This window comes from Falco punctatus (assembly GCF_963210335.1).
Source record: "Falco punctatus genome assembly, chromosome: 4".
Classification (NCBI taxonomy): Eukaryota; Metazoa; Chordata; class Aves; order Falconiformes; family Falconidae; genus Falco; species Falco punctatus.
This window is the reverse complement of record NC_137583.1, coordinates 13,796,333-13,822,636: the sequence shown is the minus strand read 5'-3', so window position 1 is coordinate 13,822,636 and position 26,304 is coordinate 13,796,333. Positions and strand designations below refer to the sequence as shown.

At 42.7% G+C, this 26,304-nt stretch overlaps 1 protein-coding gene across 2 annotated transcripts in view; it reads right to left on the bottom strand.

The window, feature by feature from the left end:
* Window positions 1-26,304, bottom strand: part of SETD5 (SET domain containing 5) — a 66,257-nt gene that overhangs the window by 14,032 nt on the left and 25,921 nt on the right. For both annotated transcript variants that reach the window (XR_013927844.1, XM_080385595.1), the window contains exons 2-17: window positions 25,510-25,684; window positions 21,585-21,690; window positions 20,506-20,717; window positions 20,127-20,185; window positions 19,537-19,724; window positions 18,477-18,515; window positions 16,801-17,043; window positions 11,773-11,921; window positions 11,330-11,447; window positions 10,788-10,897; window positions 10,256-10,502; window positions 9,977-10,054; window positions 7,311-7,574; window positions 6,400-6,720; window positions 4,749-4,991; window positions 879-1,008 (exon numbers count right to left, since the gene is read on the bottom strand). Coding sequence is in view for 1 of the 2 variants with exons in the window: in XM_080385595.1 (XP_080241721.1) it covers window positions 879-1,008; window positions 4,749-4,991; window positions 6,400-6,720; window positions 7,311-7,574; window positions 9,977-10,054; window positions 10,256-10,502; window positions 10,788-10,897; window positions 11,330-11,447; window positions 11,773-11,921; window positions 16,801-17,043; window positions 18,477-18,515; window positions 19,537-19,724; window positions 20,127-20,185; window positions 20,506-20,717; window positions 21,585-21,690; window positions 25,510-25,580 (2,578 nt within the window). In the remaining variant the exon portion in view is untranslated. The remainder of the gene's footprint in view (window positions 1-878; window positions 1,009-4,748; window positions 4,992-6,399; window positions 6,721-7,310; window positions 7,575-9,976; window positions 10,055-10,255; window positions 10,503-10,787; window positions 10,898-11,329; window positions 11,448-11,772; window positions 11,922-16,800; window positions 17,044-18,476; window positions 18,516-19,536; window positions 19,725-20,126; window positions 20,186-20,505; window positions 20,718-21,584; window positions 21,691-25,509; window positions 25,685-26,304) is intronic.

The following is a 26,304-nucleotide window of genomic DNA, read 5'->3' as shown; positions in this document are numbered from 1 at the left end:
TGTCACATTCATTGCTGTAAAGAAAACACAGGCAGCTCAGTTATTATCTGAACCTAATAGTTCCCTATAGGCTACATCAATACAGCCCAAGTACATTTCACTCCCACAAAGGATTAACGCCTTTCTCTCAGGCCTACCCCTATTCAAAATAGTATCTTTTTTTGATGCTCAGTTTAAACAAAAACAAAACAAAACAGAGTATTCAGTAAATTCTGCAATTCAGTTGTTTGCTTCTTCAGGTCTTGCTCAGGGATGTGCCTTTATCGGTTATGGCATTCTGTTCATTTCCTATTCATCTTACTTTTCAATAATCGATTCTGCATTATCTGTGTGTTGTCTAGCTTCCTGTCTTGTCATCCGTGGAAAACTGATCCCTAACTGGGCAGATCTTCACCCTTGTAGAAAGATTCAGACACAATATTAAACCATTCTGCTACTTCACTCACAGATTTTGGTTTGTCTATCTTTGAGACTTACTTAATTCGCTTATTACATACGTGTCTGTGAGGCTTTGCTACATCTTCCTATAGTCAGTAGACATTTAGCTGTCCTTCTAACAGCATCCTGCTGAAAAGAGATGATACTGTACTCTTTCCCTTCCCTGCCATTGGACAAAGGATTGCCTGAGGGTGATGATACAAAATAAAGTGATTATCTTTTCACAGGAAAATACTGAGAAACTTTACACATGCTCAGGCTAGAATGGGTCTGCAGAAATTTGAATGAATGGAAAAGTAACATTCACACCTGCCACAAAGCTGTGCCATCCAGCAGCAGTACACATTAGTATGTCATCCTGTACAGCTGCCTTTCTTATTCAGCAGCTTCCCCAGTTTCACTCAAGCACCCACACTGCCCTGATGGTGCTGAGCACTTACCTGTGTCATCTTTGCAGATGCTGGAAGAACTGCTGTTCTCGTTACTTTGGTATAGACATTGGGTTCTGTTCTCTTGCGGAGCTGGTGAGGTCTGAGTCATTCCCTCTTCCAGGGCTTGTTTGATCCAGCGCTGAAACAGAACAAGACTACATAAACGTGCAACCCCTCCTGTACTTTCTATGTAATCTTGCAGGATGCACTCAAACTCCTACACTTCTGTGCAGCAGGGCAGACTGCTCAGAACACTGATATTACCTCCTTCGCATGCGCTCAGACAGGAACCTGTTAGAACACAGCTGTTAGCACTGAGTCTACCACCTACTGTGATGGGGCTGACTATGTGCTCTTGATGAGATGTATTCTGGGGATCAGCAGTCTTCAGCAGTGACACAAAGATAAGTAAAGAGCAAATTATAAATAGATAAAATGCAAAACCCTGGCAGCTAAAAACTACTAAAAGCATTCTCAATTAAAAGAAAAGGGAGATAAATACGATGAATCATCTTAAAACCCCGATTTTGGCAAAAAAAGCTGTTTCCTGCCCAGGAGCACAAACACACTGTGCCCCTGCTCCACTAAGGCATATTAGAGCTTAACATAGATTCTGCTCTAACAATTCCAGCAGAGAAATGGCTGAGTCTAATCACATAATTCTTCCAGGACTGTGCTCCCTGCCAGAGTCAAAGAGCAAAAAATCTGATAAAATGCAAGCAGCAGTTTGCAAGGGGGCTAAAATAAGAACATAATAAAGGCAAATCACTTATTCACCTACTAATAAAGGAGATAAATGTCATGGTGGTCTCCTGAACATGGAGAAAATAATCTTTCACATCCCATGCCAGTCTCAGCAAATCAGCTGCTGCAGTGGGTGTGCCAGCCCTGCATCCTGATACAAACTGACTCAGGATGGCAGGCAGGAAACCTTTACTTTACTATAAAAAAATAACTGCCACAATGAAAGGGAAAACACACAGGTGATTCAGTAAAATGACAGCAAACTGCTGAAAAAAACCCAAACAGTAATCTGCACTTGTGCATTTTACCCAAGGGACTCTACCAGCCTTCTCTTCTCCCTTTAGGTAAAATCCTAAATTTACCTTTCAGTAATCTACAGTTCATCTGCATGCCAGCAATATGTACCCTATTAGAGATACACGTATATGTCTTATGATTCCTCAAGGGTATCAATGAAAGTACATCAGAAACTCAGTGGCAACAAATCCTCAAAGTGAAAAACTTCAATATGAGGATGAAGAGCAGGTGATAGGATCTGTTTTGATGGCCTTCACTTCCATATAGCAGACGCTTCTTTTCCGTTCAAATATAAAATCAATGGATTCTGCTGCAGCCACCAGGAAAAGTGAGACGTGCCAGCCAGACTGGAGCACTGCTACCTCAAATGCAGCATCTGATCCAACAGCCAAGTCACTGTACCATGTGTGATTAACGTGAGCAGGTTAAACAGTTCGGTTTCCTTGCGAGGTTCAGACATTGGCATGCTTTGGATGCAAACTGAGATCATCAGCTGAGGTTTTTTGGCACAGTCCTCAGTAGTTTAAGGAAGCGGCCTGATGACATTCCAAGAAAATACATGATTTATTTCAACAGCCTTTATAAATCAACCTTCCTGACTGAGTAGTCAGAAACAGACAGGACAGAAAGATCAGGTCTTGAGAGAACAATGTCATCAAGTTCTGGACCATTTCTAGACCTCAGGTGACTAAGAAGGAGGTCTTCCTTCTAAACATTCCTGAACATGAGAAGCAGGCTTTTTCTACCTCTCCAAACTGTCAGTGATAAAACCACCGAATGTTACCAATCATTTGCCATGAAAAAGCTGGGGAATTCCTACAAAGTGGGTGAAACTCCTTACTAGTTATCTATTATTTATTTTCAAAAAATAGAAACATAAAAAATTACTTCCTGCAACATCTGTTCTGGACACAGAAGCTTTCAGTATTTTATTAATTATTTAGATAATGGAACAGTTTACTTAAGTTTACTTAAGTTTTCAGATGAAACCAACCTGGGGCAAACAAGAACATACTAGAAGACAGTATTCAAGATTTTCTGGCTAAATTGGGAAGTGGGTTGGGAAAAACAGGACACAGCTCAGCACACACTAGAACAAAGTACCATATAAAGCCAGAAACAATCACTTCTAAAATTACAGACTAGAAAACTAATGGGTTGTTCTAACACACACAGTAAATCATGAACTGAATGCAAGTCTAAATCAACCTATCAAAGAAAACTCAATCATACCGGGATGCACAAAATGGGCATAGACTACAAGACAGAGCAACTTTCTGCTTTGAAAATGCCCCAGGTGCAACACAACGTCCAGTTTTGAACACTCAGATTCAGATGTAGACTATACAGAAGTTATCCATAGTGAGACTAGTCAATTCCCTCTCCAGTAGTGAGAATTACCATATGACTAGAAAACAACCAAATGTAGCAAGAGATTGGAAGACTTGTTCCATGACAACAGTTTTCACTCAACTGTGAGCTTGCTGGCTAGTTGTACAGCAAACGCACCAAGCAGAGAACTTGGAATAACTCTTAAAGAGGCTCAAAGACACTGTTAAGGTTCAAAAAACCAGTTTCAACCTTGCAGTTTTCAGCTTAAAGATGCATGAGCACTTTGCCCAGGGACATGGAAACAAACATAGGCTTGTTCATATGAGTAAATACGAATTCTCGAGAGCTTTATCTACAAAGGAAATACCCAAAAGAGACCTTGGTTTCTTTTTGTGGGTGCCTGTTAGTGCACGACAAATTGGCTGAAGGTGGAAGCAGTAAAGTCCAAAGCTTCTCTCTGAAAAAACTCCCTCAAAAGAAAGCAAAGAAACAGGACATGGTACTTGACTCGGAAAGCTGCCAAGACTGGAAGATCAGAACAGATTTCCATAAAATTGTTCTCAGGTAATCACACAGAAACTGGAAAAGCCTCTGAGCAAAGGTGTCAGAACCCATCTTGCCTGTCAGAAATCTGACTGAACAAACTAACACGGACTACTGTTTCCCTGAAGAAGGGTTAAATGCCAGCATTTACTAGCCACGTACGATCTCTGGAGGAATGAAGTCCTCAGCTGGGCTCAGTTCAGGCTTCCTGCATGGCCACAAGTATCTATGTGGATAGACAAGTCTATGATCCCAAACCAGACAAAGAGCTGTGGGCTTGCTCTTGTGAACAGGCAAACTCAAAGCTTTGCTAAACAAAGACTTTCCAAAGACAATGGATCTTGACTTGAGGTCTTTTGCAACACTGTCCTATCCCCACAATGCTAATACATCCTCTGTGAAAGTAGTAACATAAAACATTCTAAGAGTAACAATTAAAACTCCTTGAATTGCATTTGCTGGACAATAAACAGCCACTGCAGACTTGGAAGCACATGTTTCTAAGAGGAGAGTCACAGAACAGTAATTTGACCATGGGAAAAGGCAAGGATGAAGACTGAACCCCAACAGCAGAGGGTCAGCAGTCATTGTCTGCAAACTGCACGGACACACCAGGTAAGGCCAGCTCAGCAGGAATACATGCAAATAGGCTCAAAAACAACACAGCAACTTTACAAGGGTGCCAGTAAAAGCTTGATGACTGTATAGTTCCTGAAGGTTTAGACTGGATATTAGGAAAAGCTCCTCCACTGAAAGGTGGTCAAGCACTGGAACAGGCTGCCCAGGGAGGTGGTGGAATCACCATCCCTGGAGGCGTTTAAAAAATGCATAGATGCAGTGCTTAGCATCATGGTTGAGTGACGGTTTGGCAGTCCTGGGTTAACGGTTGGACCTGATGATCTCAAAGGTCTTTTCCAACCTAAATCATTCTATACTTCTAAGGTAAGACATGAGCAAAAATACCTTTTTACAGGAGCTGTAAATTCCATCCAACAGAAAGGGCCTTCGACGTCTCTCAGGGTTGAAAGGTGAACCAAAACGGATGTAGTGTTTAGGTGTGGTACAAATTAGTGGGGAGTGGATGAGACCTGGCAACATATTTAGAGTAGTTGCCAAAACTGTTGGGTCTGTAGTAATGCGCAGAGGGCATTCAATAGGGCACTCCTGCTTTTCTGCCTTGTCGTTCAGCCATTCGGTAACAAGATACTGAAGGAGAAAACACACATGTCAATGCAACTAGCATAGGTGAAGAAAGGTAACATGGCACAAAGGCGTATGGGGAAGCAATGCTCAGGTCAGCCCACACGCTAAAATCTCCTTCCTCCTCAACGGGAAGGTAAACAGCCAGGACTTCCTGCATCAAACCCAACTCTCATCTGTTGCAGGCAGAATGACAGGCAATCCAGTTTTATAAAAATAGCTTGATTTTACGCTCCGTTAATCTCATTAGAACGTTCTTCCAAAACTCGATCACTGTGTTCAAAACTAGTTTCTAGCTGCAAGCCTAAATGTATTAATTTATGCCCCAAAAGGTACTGCCATTGATTCCCACATCAAACATGTTTTTACTATCCTAAATTTATTTTTAAATTCCAACTAATCTTTACTACATAATGGCTCCACTTTTTTCTCTTCATTCTCTTGCTGGTATACAGAAGAGAACTTTTGTTTTAATATCCTTCACAAGATTCAAGACCCTGCTTATTTCAAGGCGGTTTTGTTGTTTATTCAAAGAAGTCTCACTATACCTTTCTGCTGCTTGATTTAGGGTAACTTTCTTGGTTAACAGGCTTTTTCTCCTTGCTCCTAAGTCATTGGCAATACACAGAAAACTTCTTGAGATCATATGCATCCAACCTTTTCTAATTAATGTCCTTTCTTTTGGGCCCAAAAGCTAATACTCTTTTTCCAAACTATAAGCATCTAGTTTTTAAATGCCAGCCACCCCATCTGAGTTGTACCAACTACTTTTGCAGGCTGCTGCCAGAATCTTTTTCTAGCTTACTGCGTATCAATCCAAACACATCAGCTCTCCCCATCCTTCTATTAGTACCTTGTTCCCCTGCAGGAACACAGCTTGCTGTCCTCACGGCCTTTGTGCCATCCACCTCCCAAGCCTCTCATTGCCCTCCACGCCAGTACTGAAACATCTGCTTTTTGATTCCTTCACCCAGGGCTCAGCCTCTGTTACCCAATTCCTTATGTCGCCAAGCCCCTCTAACCCTTCTCTCCCAGAGCCCCTCAAGCTGGAAGCAGTTTTCTCCCTGCACACACAGAGCTGTTTAACTTGACTCTTTTTAGACTCTCTGCCGTACTCAAACGCGAGACCCTTCCCACTGTACCTGTACCACTCTGTCAGCATCTAAGGTCTATGTAGACTTGCTGAAGAGATCACCTAATTTCTTTTTCTGATCTTTTTGTGTACAGGGCTGAGCAGCCAGACTCTGAACCATGATGAGGGCTCTTAGCCACTACAGAACAAATAACACAGTCAATATAAAGTCACATAATTCCAACTATTTTGAAGAACTGTTTCCCCTGAGCCAAGTTTTCCCCAAAGGACACACAAAACCTTTTTTTCCCCTCTCCAGTTTGAACGCTCAATCAAGTATACCTTTTTAGTTTTGGGGTATTTTATTGCAGCTCGATTAGACTGAGATCCCGCAGCCAGGACAGCAGTTGGGTCAGATCCCGTCAACTGTCTGCCTTCTCCTGGACCTTCTACACTGCTGACATCCGTTGTGGTTACCAAGCTGGCAGTGCTTCCTTCCTCTGGGACAGCCTGTGCAAGTTCAGCCTGCTGGGAACTAGCTTGTTTCTGTCTTCTCAGTCTTTGTGCTGAACTGGTCCGGTATCGAGAGAAGCGACTTTTTGGTCGGGGCCTGGAGGGTTTTGCTGGAGCTGGCTTAGTAACTGTTTTTTCGGGGACAGCATCCTACAACACAAACTGTCATTAGTCCAAGCACCTTTAAACAGTATTCCTTTCCTCTGCATACAGCATCAAGGATTGAGATTTATTTATTGACACTACTTGACTCATAAAATCTGGTTGAACTGTTTGTATTGGCTCATAAGATGGCTTTGGGGACCCTTCTACCGGCACATTATCATTTTGTCTGCGATATTCTTAAAGGGGTCAACCAGAACAATGGTCTTAAGGAAGAAAGTGGAAGCATGAAACTTGTCACTTGTCTCAAGGTAACTGCTCTTACTCCTGATCTGAGCTGACATGTATCATTCCAGGCAAGTATCTGGGCCCTGCCATGTAATAGGAACACATGCATCCATAGCAGACCTGGCCAAAAATCCAAAGAAAAAAGCAAAAGAATTCCTCAGTCACTGCAGTTACGAATCCAACTTAAGCTCACACCAGTACAGAAGGGGCCCACTCAGTGAAGGAGCTGGGCTTGTTCAGCCCAGAAAACAGAAGACTTGGAGAGACCCAACAGCAGTCTTCCTACACCCAGACTGAAACCTCCATCTGAGCTTGGTATAAGCTATTAAAAAGTCCTATCTTCGTCTTACCACTACTTGTGAAGACCGTCGTGTGTTCACCCCAGTACTGCTGTTACTGTTAGAAACATTTGAAACAGCAGCACTCAGTGCTGAACTTCCATCTTCAGTTTCAGGAGTCTCTGTTTTTATTTCGTCCAGCTCAGGAGCTTCAGAATTGATGTTGATTTCAGCATCAGTGCTGTTACGATCTGATGGTTGCTCTCGTCTCCTCTTTCTCTTTTCCAGGTTTTCAAACATGTGCATGATGGCTTCTACCTTCCTGTCTTCCCGGGACTAGAACACAACAGTAAACTTAAGTCAGCACTGCAAATTATGCACATAAAGAGGAGGAGGCAAGAACAGATATGGGATGCAGCACAGGAAGGGGAACAACTGCCAGAAAGGGGACAGAGAGAAGCAGTTCTTCTCAGATATTTGCATTTTTCAGCATGGCACATTTCCCAGAATAACAACATAATCATGTGTTCATAGAGTAACCAGAAGAACTAGACTTTGTTCTTAAATAGGACCACTTAGATACTACTGAGTTATATTTATAAAGTAGCCACAAGGAAATGCATAATTTTGAAGAACTAAAAACAGCAAGAAAGAATAAATAAGAGTGAAGAGACGACTTGGAAACAAATAGAGCTTCTCGCTAATGACCAAACATTAGAAGCAAATAGAACCCAGAGGCAACAGAAGGGAATCAGTAATTTGCAGCAAGCGTAACACCACACAAACTGACTAAAGTGATCCAGATTCATTCCTTCCCTGATGTCAGGAGATCACCCAGCTCAAAAATAAAAGCTCCTGTCTAAGCAGCTTACATCGTGGATAAGAAAAACAGAACGTGAGAGAACAGAGAAGCAAAACAAAGGTATTTATTAGGTAAACAGATAGGACAAGAAATCTTATCACCTAGCTGGGTCAAGAAATAACTGCTAATTACGCATGTAAAAGGGCCACTACAATAATGTTGCAGTGACTGGCAAAAACCAGGCTGAATCAAATGAATTTCAAGAAGTTAGGGTCAAGTGCCTTCTGAGACTTGTCAGGGAGGAGAAAGAACCTTAAAGCACACAGCAGTACGCAATCACAGCAGCCTTGCCTTTACAGTTTTCCATTCAAAAATATTCAGTGCACACCAAAGAAATCAGAGACTGGGACAACTACAGATACAGGTATTTACCTGGTGCCAAGTATAGAAAACTGAATCTCATTAAAGGAGATTAACTGGTACAACCTACAGGAACAAGGCTTACAGGCTCATGGGAAACTAACACTTCAGTTAGTCATCTTGAACTATACTGTCCCAGGAAGAGATCAGCTTCCCTGCATTAAAACAGGATCTTCCCTCCAAGCTTAAGGCCAGCGTGAGGGATGACTGCTCTTATTCAAATTTCAATAGAAACTGACTGCTTTATCTTGCCTGTTCTAAAAAATCCATGAGATAATCCAACGATCTCTTCACTGGATGGCCCTTGGCACTGCGACTTGCTGCACTATTATAATATTTAAAGCATTCTCAGGAAATTTACACATGGAAGTGTATTAGAGGAAGACAGGTGATTACAGTATTTAGTGAACAAATGAAAAAGAGGGAACTCCTAGCTCCGATACATTTGTTGGTAAAAGGATGGGAGCGCTTCTTCTTTTTTAATTCCTTAGGTTTTGTTTGTTTGGGTGTGTGTGGTGTGTTAGCTGTTTTGGTTTTTTTTTAATTTTTTTGAGTTTTTTTTTTTAATTAATGAATTAAGTAAAGCCAGAACAGCTCCATTCACATGCATAAAACATTCCAATCCAGGGAGCAATCTCAGGTGCCATAAGAAGCACAAGGAAAAAAAACCCCACAAACCAGCTCTCCTCAGTACAGAAGGCGGCTGAGAAGCAACTGTGTTATCAAAGGTCCAAGAGCACTAAGAAATAATTCAATCATGAAGACTGATTAAGACAACAACAATTTGCGAGCACTAAGGAATTTCGTAACAAATAACAAAGCAATTTTTGTTGACTTGTGGCAACAGTGCTGCTGGTGGTCTACCCCTCATTAACATTTGCCAATTGATCCTATCCTTTTCTGACATGGCAACATGTTTATGAGGCCATACAGGGAACAGATACATGTTAACAAACCTAACCCCCAAAACCTGTCAAGTTTTAACAAAAATCAGTTTCTGGTTCATCATATGATCTAGTTGAAGATAATCCCTGCTCACTGCAAAGGGGGTTGGACTAGATGACCTTTAAAGGTCCCTTCCAACCCAAACTGTTCTGTTCCTATATGGCTCCATAAATTCTTGTACCGGCGATAAGGAAGGGCAGCAGGAACATTAAGGGGGCACAATTACCTTTTTTGAATCTGGTGCCATCTCGTTAATGGTATGTTTGAGACTATAGAATAGCTCTGAAAATAACGGTTAAACCTTTCAAACAGGAAATAAATCTGTCATATACCTTCTAATCTGCAGTACCCTAACATAAATCCTGTGATGTGGAGTCAGCCTGGGTGCTTTCTGGGTTATGTGTTGGTTTGGCTTGTTTTTTTAAAAAATCAAAGTATTGAAGACCACTGACAGTTGGAATTAGCATTGGAAGAAGTGAGATAACCAACTCGTTGGTTATTTTGGACCTGTTGGTCACCGCATGAAGCAAGTCCTAAGGGAGATAATACCCAGACTGAGAAAAGTACTTGCCCGTCGGCTGTGGACCAAGACTCCCTGCTCATCTACAGGTTCTTCTTTCTCCCCTCGTGTCTCCTCCTTCTCTGCCACCTGAAAGAGAAGCCCAGACTTAGCATGTCAACAAAATCTGGTACTGTTTTAAAGTTATCAAGATTCCTATAGTAATCTAAGGTGGTAAAGGTTTAAAAAAGGCCTCCTGCAGTTTCTGTTCTGAAGATCCCAGTGCTGCACTGGATCAGATTGCACACCACTGAATGATAAAAAGATACATAAAAGTGTCGAGGGTTTTACCTCATTGTCACTGACTGCTGCAGGTACCTCAGGAACTTCCTCCGTTTGTTGACTGCTGTTCTCATCTGATGCGATGCCCTGCTGTTCCATTTCTAATTCCTTTCGACGAGCTTTTCGCCGGCGTGTTTCTGCCCCAATCAGTGTGCCTAAAACAGGTGGAGGTAGGTGTTCTGCAGCATTTGGGCTACGTTTCTGCACAGGGCAATTCCGGTTCCCCTTGTGACACGCACAGTCCACTTTATAGTTGCTGCTCCAAAACACAAACATAATTTGTGTCACTCTTCATTTCTCAAACCTTGTACAGAGACATTCAATGCATCTCCTACTAAACATCTCACCACGTGCCAAAGCAAGGACAGCAGGCTACCTTATGGCCTCTATTGTAGAATATGCCAGCAGAACTGGACAGAATAGCCGGAAAATGCAATTCAGTAGAAAACGGAGCAAAATGTAGAATGCGAGGAAAGGGCTGGAGGAAGATGTCCAGTCCAGGAGGGCAGTGGAGAGCTCCTGGGCGAGGTGAAGGACTCACCAGATGTTGTACTCATAGTCAAAGGCGATGGTAACCTCTGTGTCCTTGGCAATGGTGGCAACAGCATAGATGCACAGGTGGATCATCCCATCAGCAATCACATGACGAACCTTGTTAAACAAAGTAGAAAGAAACTAACATCTCCACAAGTTGCTCTTCTTACTTCCAAGAGGGAAGCCTCCTTCTGCAAAGTAGCTCTTATCTATTCCATGAATAATTATCCCTAATTGTCCATAGGGAAAAGCCTGCTTCACTGCTCTTGTCTCATCCCATGCTTTTCCTCTTACTTACACTATCACCTGCTTACCCCATCATTCTGCAGCCAAAGGAAAGCCATGAAAGAAACCTTTTCCTTCCAAAGAAAAAACCTCATGTTCCCAAACTTTCTCATCTTCCAAGTATAAAGCATCAAGCAAGGAAGAGATGCAGAGAATTTACCCCATTTACTGCATTCTAAGTTTGAATATTCATAAAAAGAGAATGCACTGAGCTTGCGTACAACATGTATTTGCAATTACAGTGATGGTGAAGAGAGAATTTACCTCTGCATTTGGAGTGCAGGAACGCCTGATGAACCTGGCATCATTACCAAAGGTGCGGGCATCAACACACATTTCAACGCCATTGAACTTGGAGTAGAACAGCACAAAGGGGTATGGCCTGGAGAAGTAACAGAACGTCTCAATCCTAAAGTACCCAGTTCCCATGGCACTTATAACAGGTAACCCTCACTTCATTGGAAGTGGCACTTCCATCAGCCCTATTGCTCTGGATGCTTATGCACTTCCATCATCACATTTTACCAGATCTACTTCAGAGGGGTTTGGTCCATAAGCAGAGCATCAAGCTGAGGTTGTATATTTGATTTTACATTTCTATGGATGGCACAGCTGACAAAGACCCTGTAAGTATGCATTATCCCATAGAGACACTAGCCTCTCTGTGCCATGATGCTCTCATACTAATCACTTCATAGTACTCTTACTTTTTGAAGAAATGCCCATTGACCTCGAATTGCTGTCGTAACATAACCTTCCCTCGATACTCAATTATAAGGGTATCTAGTGCCAAGTCTCTTGCTGCCCTCAGGATCTTCCGGTGCTTCTGAACCCGAGTCACCCTTCCCAGCTGCAGCTGTAACAAAAACCAGAGCAAAATATGAGAATTTAAACTAAAAGCCTCAAACTCATAAAGAATATTTTATCTACATGATGAGAAAAATTAACCTAGTAGCAACACGCAGAAACTCTGCCAGGTGAATATATTGCTTATTCTGAAATAGTTTAGTAATGACCAATGACCTTGATAACATTAATCAAAAGCAAAGAGTATTTATTCCCTTCTTTCAACAGGAAGTCTCTCAAATCTATCAGACCAAGTATTTCAGTCCTGCAGCTAGGAGGCATAACCAGACCTGTCAGTTGCTGCTAACAGAGAACTGCTCTGCAATTGTGGCCACTTTCACAGCCAGAATAACTCAAATCTCCCCTAAATTGTGAGTTGTCACACATTCAGAGGAAAAAACTCAAGCTTTTCCTTCTGCAGAGGGTGGTAAACTCTAGTTAACAGGCCAAAGACTTAACTGGCAGTTTCTATCTCTATCCAGAAGCTTTTCTTCATCTACCTGCTCAATTACTGCTGTGGATAATTTTTTTTTAACATGAACAAATACACTTAACTAAGTAGTGACAGATTGCTGAATCTTCTTCATGTTAAAGTCTACAGTTCTATTACAATGGATTTTCACAACAATGTGTCTTTACAGCATGAAAACACAACATTCTTTAAGCACAGACATCCAAATACAATACATTTTATGGAATAATGGAAGGGATATTATGAGCACTAGGGCATAGGAAAGACTTCTATAAAAACAAAGCACTTTTCCTGCTTAACAGAGTGAACCTCTCTGCAAGTAAAAAATTATATAAAGATGGCTGGCTGCCTCACCACAAGAGCTGTGCCTGCTCTTTCCTAAGGATGCTATTCATTGCTCATAAGGACCCAGTTTTGATACTCTTCCAGAGTGAATTGAGACATAAGTGTTCTTACTTCAGTAATAATGACAGTCATCTATCTAAATCAGAAGTAAACCACAAGATTATTAAAAGCAAGCTCACAACTTTTCCTGATAAAATTCTATTGTTAAAAACAGCTACTGAGCAGTCTGCTCAAATGGATAAAAAACACATTAGCTTGAGAAGGCGCTCAGTCTGGACAATGACATTCTAACCTTGTGAAAATAAAGTTATTGCCTTAAACTCAGTGCCATGAACCAAACGAAACCCTTCGTACTGACCATATGGAAGTACTGAACCACAGATATATTTTTTTTTTGTGGCAATCCCCTATGTGCTCTGAATAAAATCTCTTTGGGAAGAAGACTTCTATTGTTTTAATATGACATTACACTGCAGATCTTGGATCACCCAGTAAAGTAAGATCTGACTTGTTGACCTCACTCACTCTGGTCCAGGGTAAAAGACAGCTTTATAGAAATACTAATTTGAAACCTAGGCAGATGGGAATAATGGTCTTGCTATTCCAGATCTCCTCTTTCATGATATATCCAGTGCTACATTTATCATGTCTACAGGGTATATCTCTTTTTCATACCACTGTATCTGCCAGCAATTGGAAAAACCTGTATGTATTGGAGGCTTTGAAAAGCCTTGCAGGGTGTTGTTCATCTCTTCATATCTCAGGTCCTGACAGGAGCTCACAAAGGATTCCCCAAGTCCACTGAACTGACATAAAAGAAATATTATTTCCAAACTAAAAAGCCACACTGCTGGCCCCGATTTCTGATCAACAAACGCAAGACATGAGTGAACTATGTGATAAGACTGTCTACATTGCTGAGAGTAGCGGTCAAATTATTTTAAAAACATTTGATATACTTTGTACTATCCAACAGTGGTAACAGAGAACGAGTAGATGGGACTAGATTTGTTACTGTGTGACAGGAGATAAGGAGATAAGTATCTGAAGTTAGATAAATTAGGACTAAGACACAAGTGTGTCTCCAGTTGAATAGTTTTGTTTCTATACTACCACTTTTTTTCTGTTATTATCAGTTTCTCATCTAAGCTGGCCCTATGCAGGAGTTGGACCAGATGACCTTCAGTGGTTCTTCCCAACCTAAATTATTCTACTCTCTTATCAAATTCTCTCTCTTTCACAGATGCAAATTTACGTCTGGTAGCCTTCACTCTCACATGTGGCCCACGACTGACTTGTATTATTGTTCACCTGATGGTGGAAAACAGCTTGGGGAGCACAAAAGAATAAGGTGGGGTGGTGGAGAAGAGAGCCCATGAAGGAAAGAGAAGCCCCGCATCTGTAAAACTTAACAATTATCTGAGTTTGGTAAAACAGGAATGATCTTACAGCTTTTCTGGTAAGACCCTAGCTCAGCTTGTTTTCGTTCTCTGAATTTAGAAATATGAAGAGGATTAGCTGCCATGCTTTCATGTGTGAAAAGAACAAATGATTTTGTTCATGTCGTAGGCTAGGGATTGCCGACTGCTAGTCAGACAAAACTGTTCTGATATATTTGCAGAGCAACATCTGCATAATACTCAGTGGCTTTATTTTATAAAGGCCTTTTTTGCTCTTCACTTCAGAATGTGAAATCAATCAGGGGTTTGAGCTCAAGTCAGCAATTATCAGAGGCAACAAAGGGCAAATACTGACCCTGGATTTGGTTGTCAACAGCAGGCAGAAAAGTGATTCACAGCATTCAGTTTGTCAAGCATCTGGTGGTAGCCAGCACTAAGACGATTCAATTAATGACATTTAACAGCTTTGTATTTTCACAAGTTTCCCTTTGCATTATTAGGATGGTTGAGAATTGGTTTATCCAAAACATTCCAATGATCCTGCACGTCCAACTCTTAACCCATCTTTCCCTACTCTTCCCAGCCTGGGGAAGCTTTTAGGTCACACTTTCTTCTCTCTCTCTTTCTTTTGTAAAGTATACACTTGCATCATTGTTTACTGAAGCCAAACAACTCTCTCAACTGTGAGAGAATGCAGGGCATACAAAACATTTTATTTCTATTCCTTTCTCCTCCCTCCAGAGTCTTCATGGCCAAATAGAGCAGTTACAATACCCATCTTCTACACACAGCTGCTACCTGCGTATTGACCTTCATAATTTTTTTTCTAGCTCAAGGTACCTATTTCCTTATCTCCCAGAAAAGCTATTTTTATGTCCAGTAATGACATCTGGTTAAAAGACAACTGATGCAAACCAAGAAGCCTTCTCGGTTTGACTAACAAAGATGAGACAAATGAGGGAACAAAAATATAAAGCACAGGATGAGAGACCATGCACTCCACACCTGTGCAGGCTATCATCCTTGCAACACTCCACAGCCATCTGCTGAGCAGAGAAAACATGGACATAAGAGCTGACAAGCAGCAGACTGGGACAGCCACCTGGTCTGTCCCCAGTATCCAGGAGGAACTACACAGCCACTAGACCCTTTATACTTTCCCAGCATGTGCAATGATAGGTACCTACCTACAGCTTGTTTAGAGTAACTGCAGCTCACTATGAAGTTTTGCAACTTTCTATCTTTCTGTTTCTTTGGGGTATATTGCATTTGGAGTCTTCTGATTAGGGATGCTGGCCACTTCTCCCTGTGGGAAAACCTATGTCTGTACAGGGAAGGCAGAGGGCAAGAGAGCATGACAAGAACAAGCACATTTAGGTATGATATCTTTTATAATCATTTGTCCTGCTGTAATCTATGAAGGTGATAAAAAGAAACAGCATATATTTTATTACTTATTTCAGGACTTTTCTTAAAACTCATGTGAAGGAGATATATGAGTTTACATTTAGCCTCAGAAAATAGTAAGATTTCTAGAGAAGCAGAACTTTTTCTTTCCTGTACTTCCTCAGTTGCTCTCTTTGGGAAAGCTACTCACATAGCCAAGTAGAAGTGTTTCTCCCTAACCTTATTATTAATAAGACTTATTATTACTGAACTAGAGGCAAGAGTGGAAGGAAGTTGGGTTCAAAGTCCTCTTTCTGCACTCTCCCTTACTGACAATATCTGTGCTCTGCCTGATGTCCTTCACCTACATGAAAGCAGGGGCTAAGGTGGGAGGAAGCATGTGGACTTCAGAGAGCAGTGAGTCAGCTGATATAAACAAGAATGATTCAAGCACAAACATATACCTGATAGTCAGGTTTCTGACTCTGCTCCCCCTCTACAGAAGAGATGCCCCACATATGTTTTGGAGCCCATCCTTTTCAGTTGCACCTATCTCCATTCTCCTGGACAAGGAAGATGTCCTTGTCTGACCAAACTGAGTGGGAATGCTGCTCTCTGTTCAATAAAGCATGGACTAGATGAAATATCAGCTGAGAACAGTATTGGGGAGGACATAAACCACACAAACACATCCTCTTCCTGTTTCTCCTTGTCTACACGCATTCCATAAAGCTGGTAAAGCACTAATCATTGCACATCTTGGAACAGAAAATTTAGGGAGAGACAGCTGCCTAAAATCAATTGCAGTTGTGCAGTATTTGAAAGTCACCAGAGTCCAAATAGTCATCCAAAATATTGAAATAATTTTGAAAGTTTCTTTAAAATAGCTTTCCACACAACGTGAGCTGGGGGGAAAAAAAAAGAAAGAAAAAATACCCCATAGGGCAGGAAAACTCAGCTGGAAAGCAGGAAATCTCCTAATCTCTAGCAAGTGACAGATCTGGTTCTGCCTCAAGCCATTCAGCGATTAAAAGTATTTACAGTAAAATACCTTGGAACTATACCACAGAACTGTACAAAATAACCCCAACTTAGCAACATCAATTTGGTTGAATGCAAGTGTTTCTGAATCTATCTTGGCACTGGCATCTCTTCTGTTCCCTTTTATATCAAATCTATACCTATTGGTCCGAAATTCTATGACCAGCTACGCTATTGCTCACCCATGCCTATGTTTAGAAAACAGAGGACCTGACCTACCCTACTTCTGTCGCAATGGTTCTTACCTGCATCTGGGACCCAATAACAGTATTATTGCAGGCCAACTCTGTTTTGTTGATTGTGTCTAGCATAGCAGTTTTGCCCACATATTCTTTGTTAGAATTTAGATGACGCTCCAACAAGTTCTGTACATCAGCGCTGTACTGGTTAGTAAAGGCTTCTTCGTACTGATCTGTCCAGAGTCGTATTCGATTCTCCCACCCTTCAGCTGTGTTTTCATCCAAGGCATGCGCTTCAGAAGGGGAATTCTGCAAACAACAAAGTGAATGGCTAGCACACAATGGGAAAAACCTATCCACAGTGCTCTGAGTATACGAATATGCTACAAAAAAGGGCAAATCTATTCCAAGCAAAGAAAACGTCGGTTATGAGGACACCTTTCTCTGAACCTTCATTCTCCAGAACACCGTACAACAGTGCCACTTTGGAATCTGCAGACAACTCTGTGCAGGACTAAGACGTCTTGAGAGTACTTGGCACTACATGGCCAGAAAAGTTTTTTTAAGTCATTTATGAAAAATAATTATGTACATAGAAAAAACAAAGGAATAGAACAAACAAAGGCAAATAAATCTCATGTAGGCTTGTCCTACAGTCAGCTCACTCATGTCCAACATAATGCTATATGATGCTGACTGAATCCCGATCTTTGCAGTGACTGATCCAAAAATAGTTCTGAACCTTCTAGCTAAATGGTCATCAGGGTTTCAAGAAACTGAATGTAGAGCATAAGCTAATACCTGGACATTTAAAACTGCAAGTCCTAAGCAGTGTAAAGAAGAGAGGGCAAAATCAGGTAATCAGATTATACCATCTTGTAAGAGAGGGGAAAAAAAGAAGCTGGTACTTGACAATAGTTTAAGTAATTCAATAAATAATATTCCAGGTTAGTAACTTAACTGGCTTCATAAGGGACTGAGACATATGTGACAATGAGGTATTAGTGACAAGGACTGCTAAAGAACAATCATTATTTCCATCATACATATTAAAAGCATTAAGTTTTCATGTATTTTTACCCTCTCAAGGCACTTGCATCCTATGGAGATAGGTGCATACAGACACACTACAGGATTGTCCTGTTTCCTCTGAGCCACCTCCTAGAAGGCACTGTCAGCTACAGTGTCTCTAGGATCACGTTTAGCTCAAAGTGCAAGTCCACGTTTTTTGCCAAACAAACTTTCTATCAGGTAGCCACACTACCAGTATTGCAGAAAGTCAGAGATAAATATATCAATCCATCCATCCATAGTAAGAGGATGTGCAGAGAAATAATGCAACGCTGCTAAGGACTCCCAACATTAAACTTGTGTACTACTTTGATGCCCAAGCTTAACACAGCTTTGATGCAATCAAATGATAACTAACAGCCCAGAAGAGTGGCCACAACCAGTCCTACATCCCTTACATCAAACACCCCACTCCCAAGTGTCATGAATCAGTCATACCTCTTGGAACTGGATGACAGTACTTTACAGAAAGCTATCTGAAGCAAAAGGAAGGTTCAAAGGGCAATTCTTGTGATACCCTTTTGAATAGGCCTGCTTGTGGTGCGTGATAAGGCTTAAGACTATTTTGAGGCTGGTCCCACAATCAGAAATCTCTCAGGCACACCAAGAGAGGCACAAAATACAGGGCAAAAAACCCACCACTACCACAGAGCGTTCTTAGTTCTACTCACCTTCATCCTCAGAGACTTTCGTGATCCCTCTCGAAAGGCCTGTCCCCCGAACAAGGAGAGATAGAGAGGAAAAAAAAACAACACTGAAGTATTACATATTTCCTCAGAATTATCATCCCAAAACCACACTAGATCTTGCTCCAACAGACCAACTCTTAACAAAAGGTGGCAAGAATTACAGGAAGACACACACAAGAAACAACGGACTTGAAGAAAAAGACTCTGCAATGCAAATCCAGTGGAAACTGCCAAAAAGCTTGACACCCAGGACTTCTGAACTAAAAAGGCTTGCCTCATACTTAGTAAAAATCTCAAGATCAAAACCAAAACCATCCCGACTAACCCCACTTGCTTTGACAGAAGAAAGGGCCAGCAACAAAATCAAACTGGTTCACAACAAAAAACCTGAAGTCCTCACATGGCTCCTGCTCCCATTTATTTAATCAGTGCCTACCAGAAGAACTTCAAGGGAAACCTAACCTGGGGAAAATCACGGTAAAGCTGGCAGATAATGGGAAAGAACCAGCTGCTCCCACACTTGCACTCTAATATATGCAATCCAAAATTATTTCGGTCTCCAAACCCTCACAAACAAGACAGTGAAGTCAGCCCTCAACAAATGTTCATCACTACCTACATAGTTTTCCACACAGTCACTATCTCTGTCCCTGAAGAACAGCGCCAAGAAGCTCTGCAGCCCAGATTCCTTAATATAGCTTACTAAGAAATGCCACGCTCCCTTCATTTTTCATTCCATTCACAGACTGCCCCTTTCGACTCCAAGTGCTACTTCCCCAAATCCTAGTAGAGCAGAAGGGAAAATACGTAATTGAATCCAAGCTCTGAGCGTGAATGGACAGCACTGGACAACAAATTTTAAACCAACAGCTTGTACTCTACCGGGTCACAAATACAAGGCATCACATTATTACACCAGAAAAGAGCAATTCCTGAAAGGACAAAAGTTTCTTGTCTACTGCCAGCTTGTCAATCTGCTCTCAACAATACTCCACACAACATTTGGTAGGGACTGCAGCAACCTTGCCTCAACTCCACACACCTTGATCTTTTTGGCTTTTGGAGCAGTGCGAGCTTTTTCTGTACTTCTCTTCCTCTTCTTAGGTTTGCTTCTACGGACACGGTTGACAGTCAGCGTGATGCTTGTAGGGGTGTGCTGCGTAGCTGTGTACAGCACCGTAGAGGGAGAAAGTTCTTCATCCCAGCTCTCAGTTGCACTGCTGTCCCCACCTACAGAGAACAGTGCTTCGTTAGCAACGTTTTTATTCATCCCAGAGAACAGCTTACTCTTATGTCCATTTTCATCAGACAACTTGACGATCCTGCATAGCTCTTCCCTGAGAAAACTACACCACCTCAGTTTTCCCACCCAAACTGGGAACAGGTCTCCCAAACTTCTGGTATCTCACAGAATGGCACTGCTGAACATTTCCCTTTTCACAAGATAATCTGGTTTTCCCCAAGAGCTAACTGAGGTGAGGCAGAAGGAAAGGAGAAAAATCTCGCTGGCTGGGAGACAAAGAACATTAGTGGGCACTGATCACAGTTAGACAACTACAGCAGCCAAAAGACAAAGATCTTGCAGAAAGAAAGCAAAAGTCACTGTTGTCAGAATTACAACCTCAAGCTCACCTGACACGTTGTCCTGCTTCCGGCGGCGGAGTCTGATCACCTTCCCCCTGCTCATTCCTCTGCCAAAGGAGAATGCACAATTGAAGCTGGTTTGTAGGAGTAAAGTCACTTGAAATTCAACAGGATGTCACAAGATGCGTGCCCTCAGTGGGGCCCAGGATGATAAGAACATCGATTTAACATCCTCATCTCCACTCCTGGTGCCACCAACACTTGTCAGGCTGACAACGCAAAGGAGGAGGGTCAATACTGGGTAAAGCACTGGAAAGAACGCTCCAGTTAGCAAAAGGAAGTCTGTCCCACAGCCCAAACGTGACACGGTTCGGTATGAGAAATCAACACAAGGAGCAGTCCAGATCTGCACTGCACCAAAGCTTACCTGCACTTTTCACACTTGAGGAGGAAACCATCTTGGGAGACACTGCAGTGGCACCAAGTGGGAATTGATTCTCCTTCTGAGGAGCTCTCGCTGTCCCCGGAGTTCTCCTCATCAGGTGAGTGCAGGCCATTCAGTTCTGCACGAGGTATAATGGTCTGGACAGGAGGAGAGGCTGGCGGCGTTGGAGGAGGAGGGGCTCCATAATTATGATCCTGAAAATGAGTATTTGCAGTACTACTTTTAACATGAAGATATGATGCCTAGAAAATGAAGTTCCAAATTCACAGTTCCCAGGTTATTATTTAACAACCAGTGTAAAAAGTAGTCTGAATTCCTCAATCTACCAAGAAAGTAAAGCAGTAAACTCTGAAAGATGTGAATGGTTTTCTTATGCACCAATGAATTAAATTAAAAACCTATGAAAACAGCTAGGCTACTTTGACATAAACAGTTGCACTGCTAATAATCCGAGATGACATCAGTGGCCAGACATTGGACCCAGTTGCCCAGAGACATTGTGGAGTCTCCATCTGCTGAGATTTTCAAAACCCAACTGGACATGGTCCTGGGCAGCCTGCTCAAGCGGAGTCAGCTTAAGCAGAGGGGTTGGATTACATGATCTAAAGAGGTCCCTTCCAACCTCAATGATTCTGTGATGTCCTGTTCATTCATAGTTTCAAGCCATGCTCCCACTCTTCCTGACTGTTCCTTCTTTCTCATAATTATAAGTTACCAATATGAAAATCTGCGCAGTTGAAACAAGTATAAATAGTGCACAATAAACGAAACAGGGCATAAAATTACCACCAGGAAAATATTATATATTCACATATATTGATACTTCATTCAGTTAAAAATCTATCACCTAGAACACTAATAAAGCTTGCAATAGAGTCTGCAGGACTTCACAAACAATAAACACACAAATGCAGTATGTATGGCAGAACTCGGCTGTAACTCAGTGTTCCCTAATAAATAAGCCAAAACTCCTAAGGCTTAACAGGCAAAGAACTATGGAACAAGGAGAAAAGCGTAAAGTAGACAGTAAAGAGCTGATTCACTGCAGAGAGAGTACTCACTGCGTAAGGCAGCCCGCGATAGCTGTGTTTCTGGGTGGCCCCATAGCCGTGGCTGGAGTACACATTCTTCTCACTGACAGCTGGACTAGCTTCCACAGACTCTGGGCTGCAGAAAGGGCCAGAAGTAAAACCCATCAATACAACATCATTTTTTTTAGTGCCAGTATTTCACTGCTCCTTTCTATTCAACACATGAGCTCAAAATGAAGAAACAGCATGAAAGTGAGGTGTTAGGTGCTTCACCAGGCATCATGTGTGCAGAAGTTGTACAGGATGAACCTGCTTTCAGAGGGAAGGAACTGAGTAAGGGCCACCCTGGATAAGTCATTAAACTGGGTCTCAATCTGGGAAGTTAAAAAGATAATTAGCATGTAAGCTCAGTTTCCTTATAGTTGAGGAAGCTGGGTCTGATTCAGCATTCACATCTGAACTCAGCCAGCCTAATCTCAAAGCCACTGAACAGTACTGCCATTTTATCTCTGCAACAGCTTATTTCAAATAGCAGCTAAGCAGCTTTCCTGCATCTGCACTTGTTTCCCTCTCTCAGACACTAGTTGTTAGCTGAGTCCAACATCCTGTGATAAAGTCTGCATGAAACCTGCAGCTGTCCTGGCAGCAACTACCAGGAGTTGGAGATACCTGTTACAAAAAGGCAACAAAATTCATGACCTGGACAAACAGTGGCCACAGACAAACCAGATTCGCCCTGTGCTTTCCCTACAGCAAGGTGGTGTGCAATGTGCTCACCAGGAAATTTGCTGCTGAGGTACAATGCACTCTTCCACCACACGGTGGTGAAAAAAAAACAGCTAAAAATGAAAGGTATATCCTTAGCAGAAAGCTGCAGAAACCCTACTCAAGAGAAGAGACAGCTGCAATTCAATGCAGGGAATGTTAGATAATGAGGCTACAGACAGAGTACCAGCAAGGAACGCACTGTCTGATACAAGCAGAAGATACAAGTCAGCTAACATCTGCACAGATTGTAAGTAGGGCCCATTATCTGAACACAGCAGAATATTACTGAATCACGTCTGCAGGTGAAATCTTCAAAATTATAGCGTGAAGCTGAGCAAGCAGGAAATTAAAATATAGGAAAGGAAAACTTTACCTTGGACCTTTGCTGCTCTGGTGAGACCTCGCAGGATTCTCAGTGGGTCCTACATTGTCAGCGTAAATCAGGCAGTACTCGGCCAACAACGGGCACTGGTCATGTGTGGGACAGTGTTTAGGCACCACCCAGGAACACTAACCTCTGGTGCCCTTTGGACTTCCTATTAGCTGTTGAAATCTCTGCTGCACTGAAGTTTGCCCCACCCTGCCACTAAACCCAATACTTCTGAGCTTCGGGCTTATTCTGGAGTAAGGTGGATCTGTCTTTGCAACATAAAGGAGCAACAATTTACTGTACAAGAAGACCATGAACCTATGCAAACCGCACTTCTGTAGCTCAGGATTTAGGAGCGTGTCATGATAAATTCAGTTGGTTTTCAATGTAACTACAGCCAGAAAAATTGTCAAAAGCAGGAGACAGAGGTGGCAATACCTCCCAGAGGATATACTTCTTAATAAAAGGTACTGTGTAGAGCTTGCCACATAATCCAGACTTGCTGGATCTTTGCAACAGTCCTTCAGGGCTTCCAGATTGTACCCAGAGTAAAATCCATTCAGGTTTAACTGTATTTTCAGAAACAGTATTAGAAGGAAAAGAGCCCAAACAGCCTAAACAGCAGTCCTGTCCCCTGTCCAAGTCACCTACATTCCTAACTACAGTCAGCCCAGAATACCAGCAGTGCTGCCGCAAGCATTAGCAATAAAACTTTGAGATTGTTGGTGCAACGGTGTCCAGGGGCAACCACGTCGGGGCCCACGCTTCCTCAGCAGCAGCCCACCAAGGAGCTTCAACAACTTCCAATATGCAGTCAGACTAACACAGCAAAACTAACTGCAGACTACTCTGCAGCCTCCGTGTCACCCTCAGATGAACACAAACCCCATCAGCATTTTCACCTCCCCTCTGTGTCAGAGGTCAGGGGAAGATGCTAAAGCTCAGCCTGAAAAGAAGGCCTGCTAGTTTTTCCTTTTACCTTCCCACTGCCTTCGTGATGCACAACTTTGAAATCAACTCCTTATAAGAGACAAGAAGCTCAGGTACCCCAGACCAGACTTCACGCATCAAACTAGTAGAGTGTCAAAGAAGAAGTGGGAGTTAGCCTTAACTTTTAACAGACTCATGAAGGACACTTCAGCAGTAACAATGCATCAATGCAAAGCCTGGAGAATAAAGTCTTGGCATTCCCAGTTTTTAGAAAACAGGCAGAGAAACCAATTCAGAGATCTTCAAAAGCCTTTTTTCAAAGCACTCCAACCTAGCCTCAAGATGGACCTACAAATTTCTTACAACCAGGGTAAAAGAAAATGCTTTGCAGAAGGTTTACAGATTAAGTCTTTTTGGTATTTAAATGTTACAAGGGACATGCGTAGATATATCTGGCTCTCCTCGGCTTTCAGAGCTGAGCATGGTAGAAAGTGCCTAGTACATGAGTAAACTATTTAGCACTCTCTCTCCTGTCATAAACAGTTTAAAATTCCTGCATGTTGAGTCTTTAAAGTGCTGGTGTGGGAGATGCATGGTGACAAGCAATACGGAATGTTTAAAACTTGAAAAGCGAAGGATCATATACCCACTTGCAGATGAGTGACTGACTAAATTCTGACTCCCTGTTTAAGAACAACATGTGAAAATATGAGCTTTAGGATGGAATGAAGCATCACAAAGAAGAATACCTAGAATGGGGCCAGTGCCAAGACATACAAAAAAGAGCATTAGCAGTCTTGCAGAGAGTGTGACTGTGTAGTCAAACTCTGCATAGTCTAATCAGGGCAAGATGGAAGGGACAAACAATGATTCACACACTGGCCCACTGCTCTTACAGCTCAAAATTAATAGTCTGCAGTGATATCTGTTCTACACTGATCAATCTGACATGCAGGTATTCGCACAGTAAGTACCTTTAAATAATACATAGGGGAAATCCATCTCCAAAATGCCCTTTGTAAATTTTTGTAAAGCGATGCTACAGTCCATATTTCAAAGAAGGATGCAAGAAAGCATGAGGCAGAAGCACACAGAAATATCTTGAGTCCTCACTCTCACCCCCAACAAAAACATAGTACTCATCCCAGCTGACATCATTTTAACAAGGGTTTTAAGAAAAGATCACAACGCAATATTTTTTGAATTTGAAATGTTCCTGACTCCTGCAGAAGCAGTGTCTTTTAAAAGAATGGTAAAGTCCCTGCAACAGCCCTCAGAGATAGGACTGCAGTGACAGCCTTGTACAGGGCCCTGCGGTGGGGACCCTGAAGGATTGCCCACTGAGGTGTGCTTCTTGGAACCTGCTCAGGGGCAGAAATGAAACAAAGGTGTCTACAAAGGCTGATGCCGTCTCACCTCTCTGGCCAAGCTCCAAAGGAGTCCAAAAATCACTCATGTAAGATTGGTACTGAGTCCAAGCTAGCAGGCTCTGCTGAGAGGGAGGCTGAGCACACTGATCCTTCATACAACACAGCTTTTGGAAAAGGAGCTGGCTTGTACCTTTGCCAACATCAAGCATGGGTCCAGCAAATGCACAACTGCCTGCACTTGAGTACAGATTTACTAGCCAAGCTGATACAAAACCCATGACTGAGTGCCTCATACTGTTGGAATTCTCCTTTTCCCCATCTCCTGTGTGAAACTTACCGATTTCCATAACATTGCATTTGTTAAACGCTCAAGAGTCTGTCTCTGTGTTCACCTCTCACACTGCTGGGGACCAGCATCCCCTTTCTCCCGAGTGGAGAAAGGACTGGCACTGATCCTGCAGCCGCACTCCAGGGCAGCCCTCTGACACCCTCCCCTCCTCCACGGGGTAACACTCACTCCGATCCTGCAGCCATGTCGGAGTAGGACGTATCTGGTGTGGTGACTCCCAGCGGGATTGCAATGCTCATGACGCCCGTCGGGGATCACGGAGTCCAGAGGGCAGCGACTGGCCGCTCCGAGGGCGGAGAGGAGCCGCAGAGCCTCGGCCAACACGTCACGGACATGGGGAAACCTACCGGGGTAGAAACAAAGCATTGCATCTCTGTTACAGGATGAGGTCTCCCTGTACACCCCTGAAGGCGGCTTTCACAGCAAAACAAAAGGAGAAATAAGATTTCCATCAGCGACACGCCGCATCATTTTGACTTCATTTTCATAAGTGAGGCCAGGGAAGAGGTAGACGGTAGTACTTTGGTGGGGTTTTTTTACAGTCCTGGACCGACCAGGCAGTGAGCTGCTCTGCCATAAAGCCAATAATGATAGTTTCCCCCTCCCCCAACTAAACATAGAACTAATTATCCGATAAGCAACCTATTAGCTCCCACATATAAGCAGCAGCTGTCACCTATCACCCACAGCCCTCCATAAGCATTCCCTAACTCCTTTCCCAAGCAAGTTGCGGGCAAAGCCCCATCTGGGAGGACAACGGGAGAGCCAAGGTGGACTGAGCTGAGACCTCTCGCTGGAGATCAGCTTGTATCTGCATTCACCAGGCCCACCGCACAGGCGAGCGCTGGCAGAGGGGCTACCCCCACGCCACCGACAGCCTCCCCTCGGCAAGCGAGGCCCATCCTGGATTCTGCAGCCATTACTCAGTCCGACTTTCCAAAATCCCAGCTGACACCTCCCGGC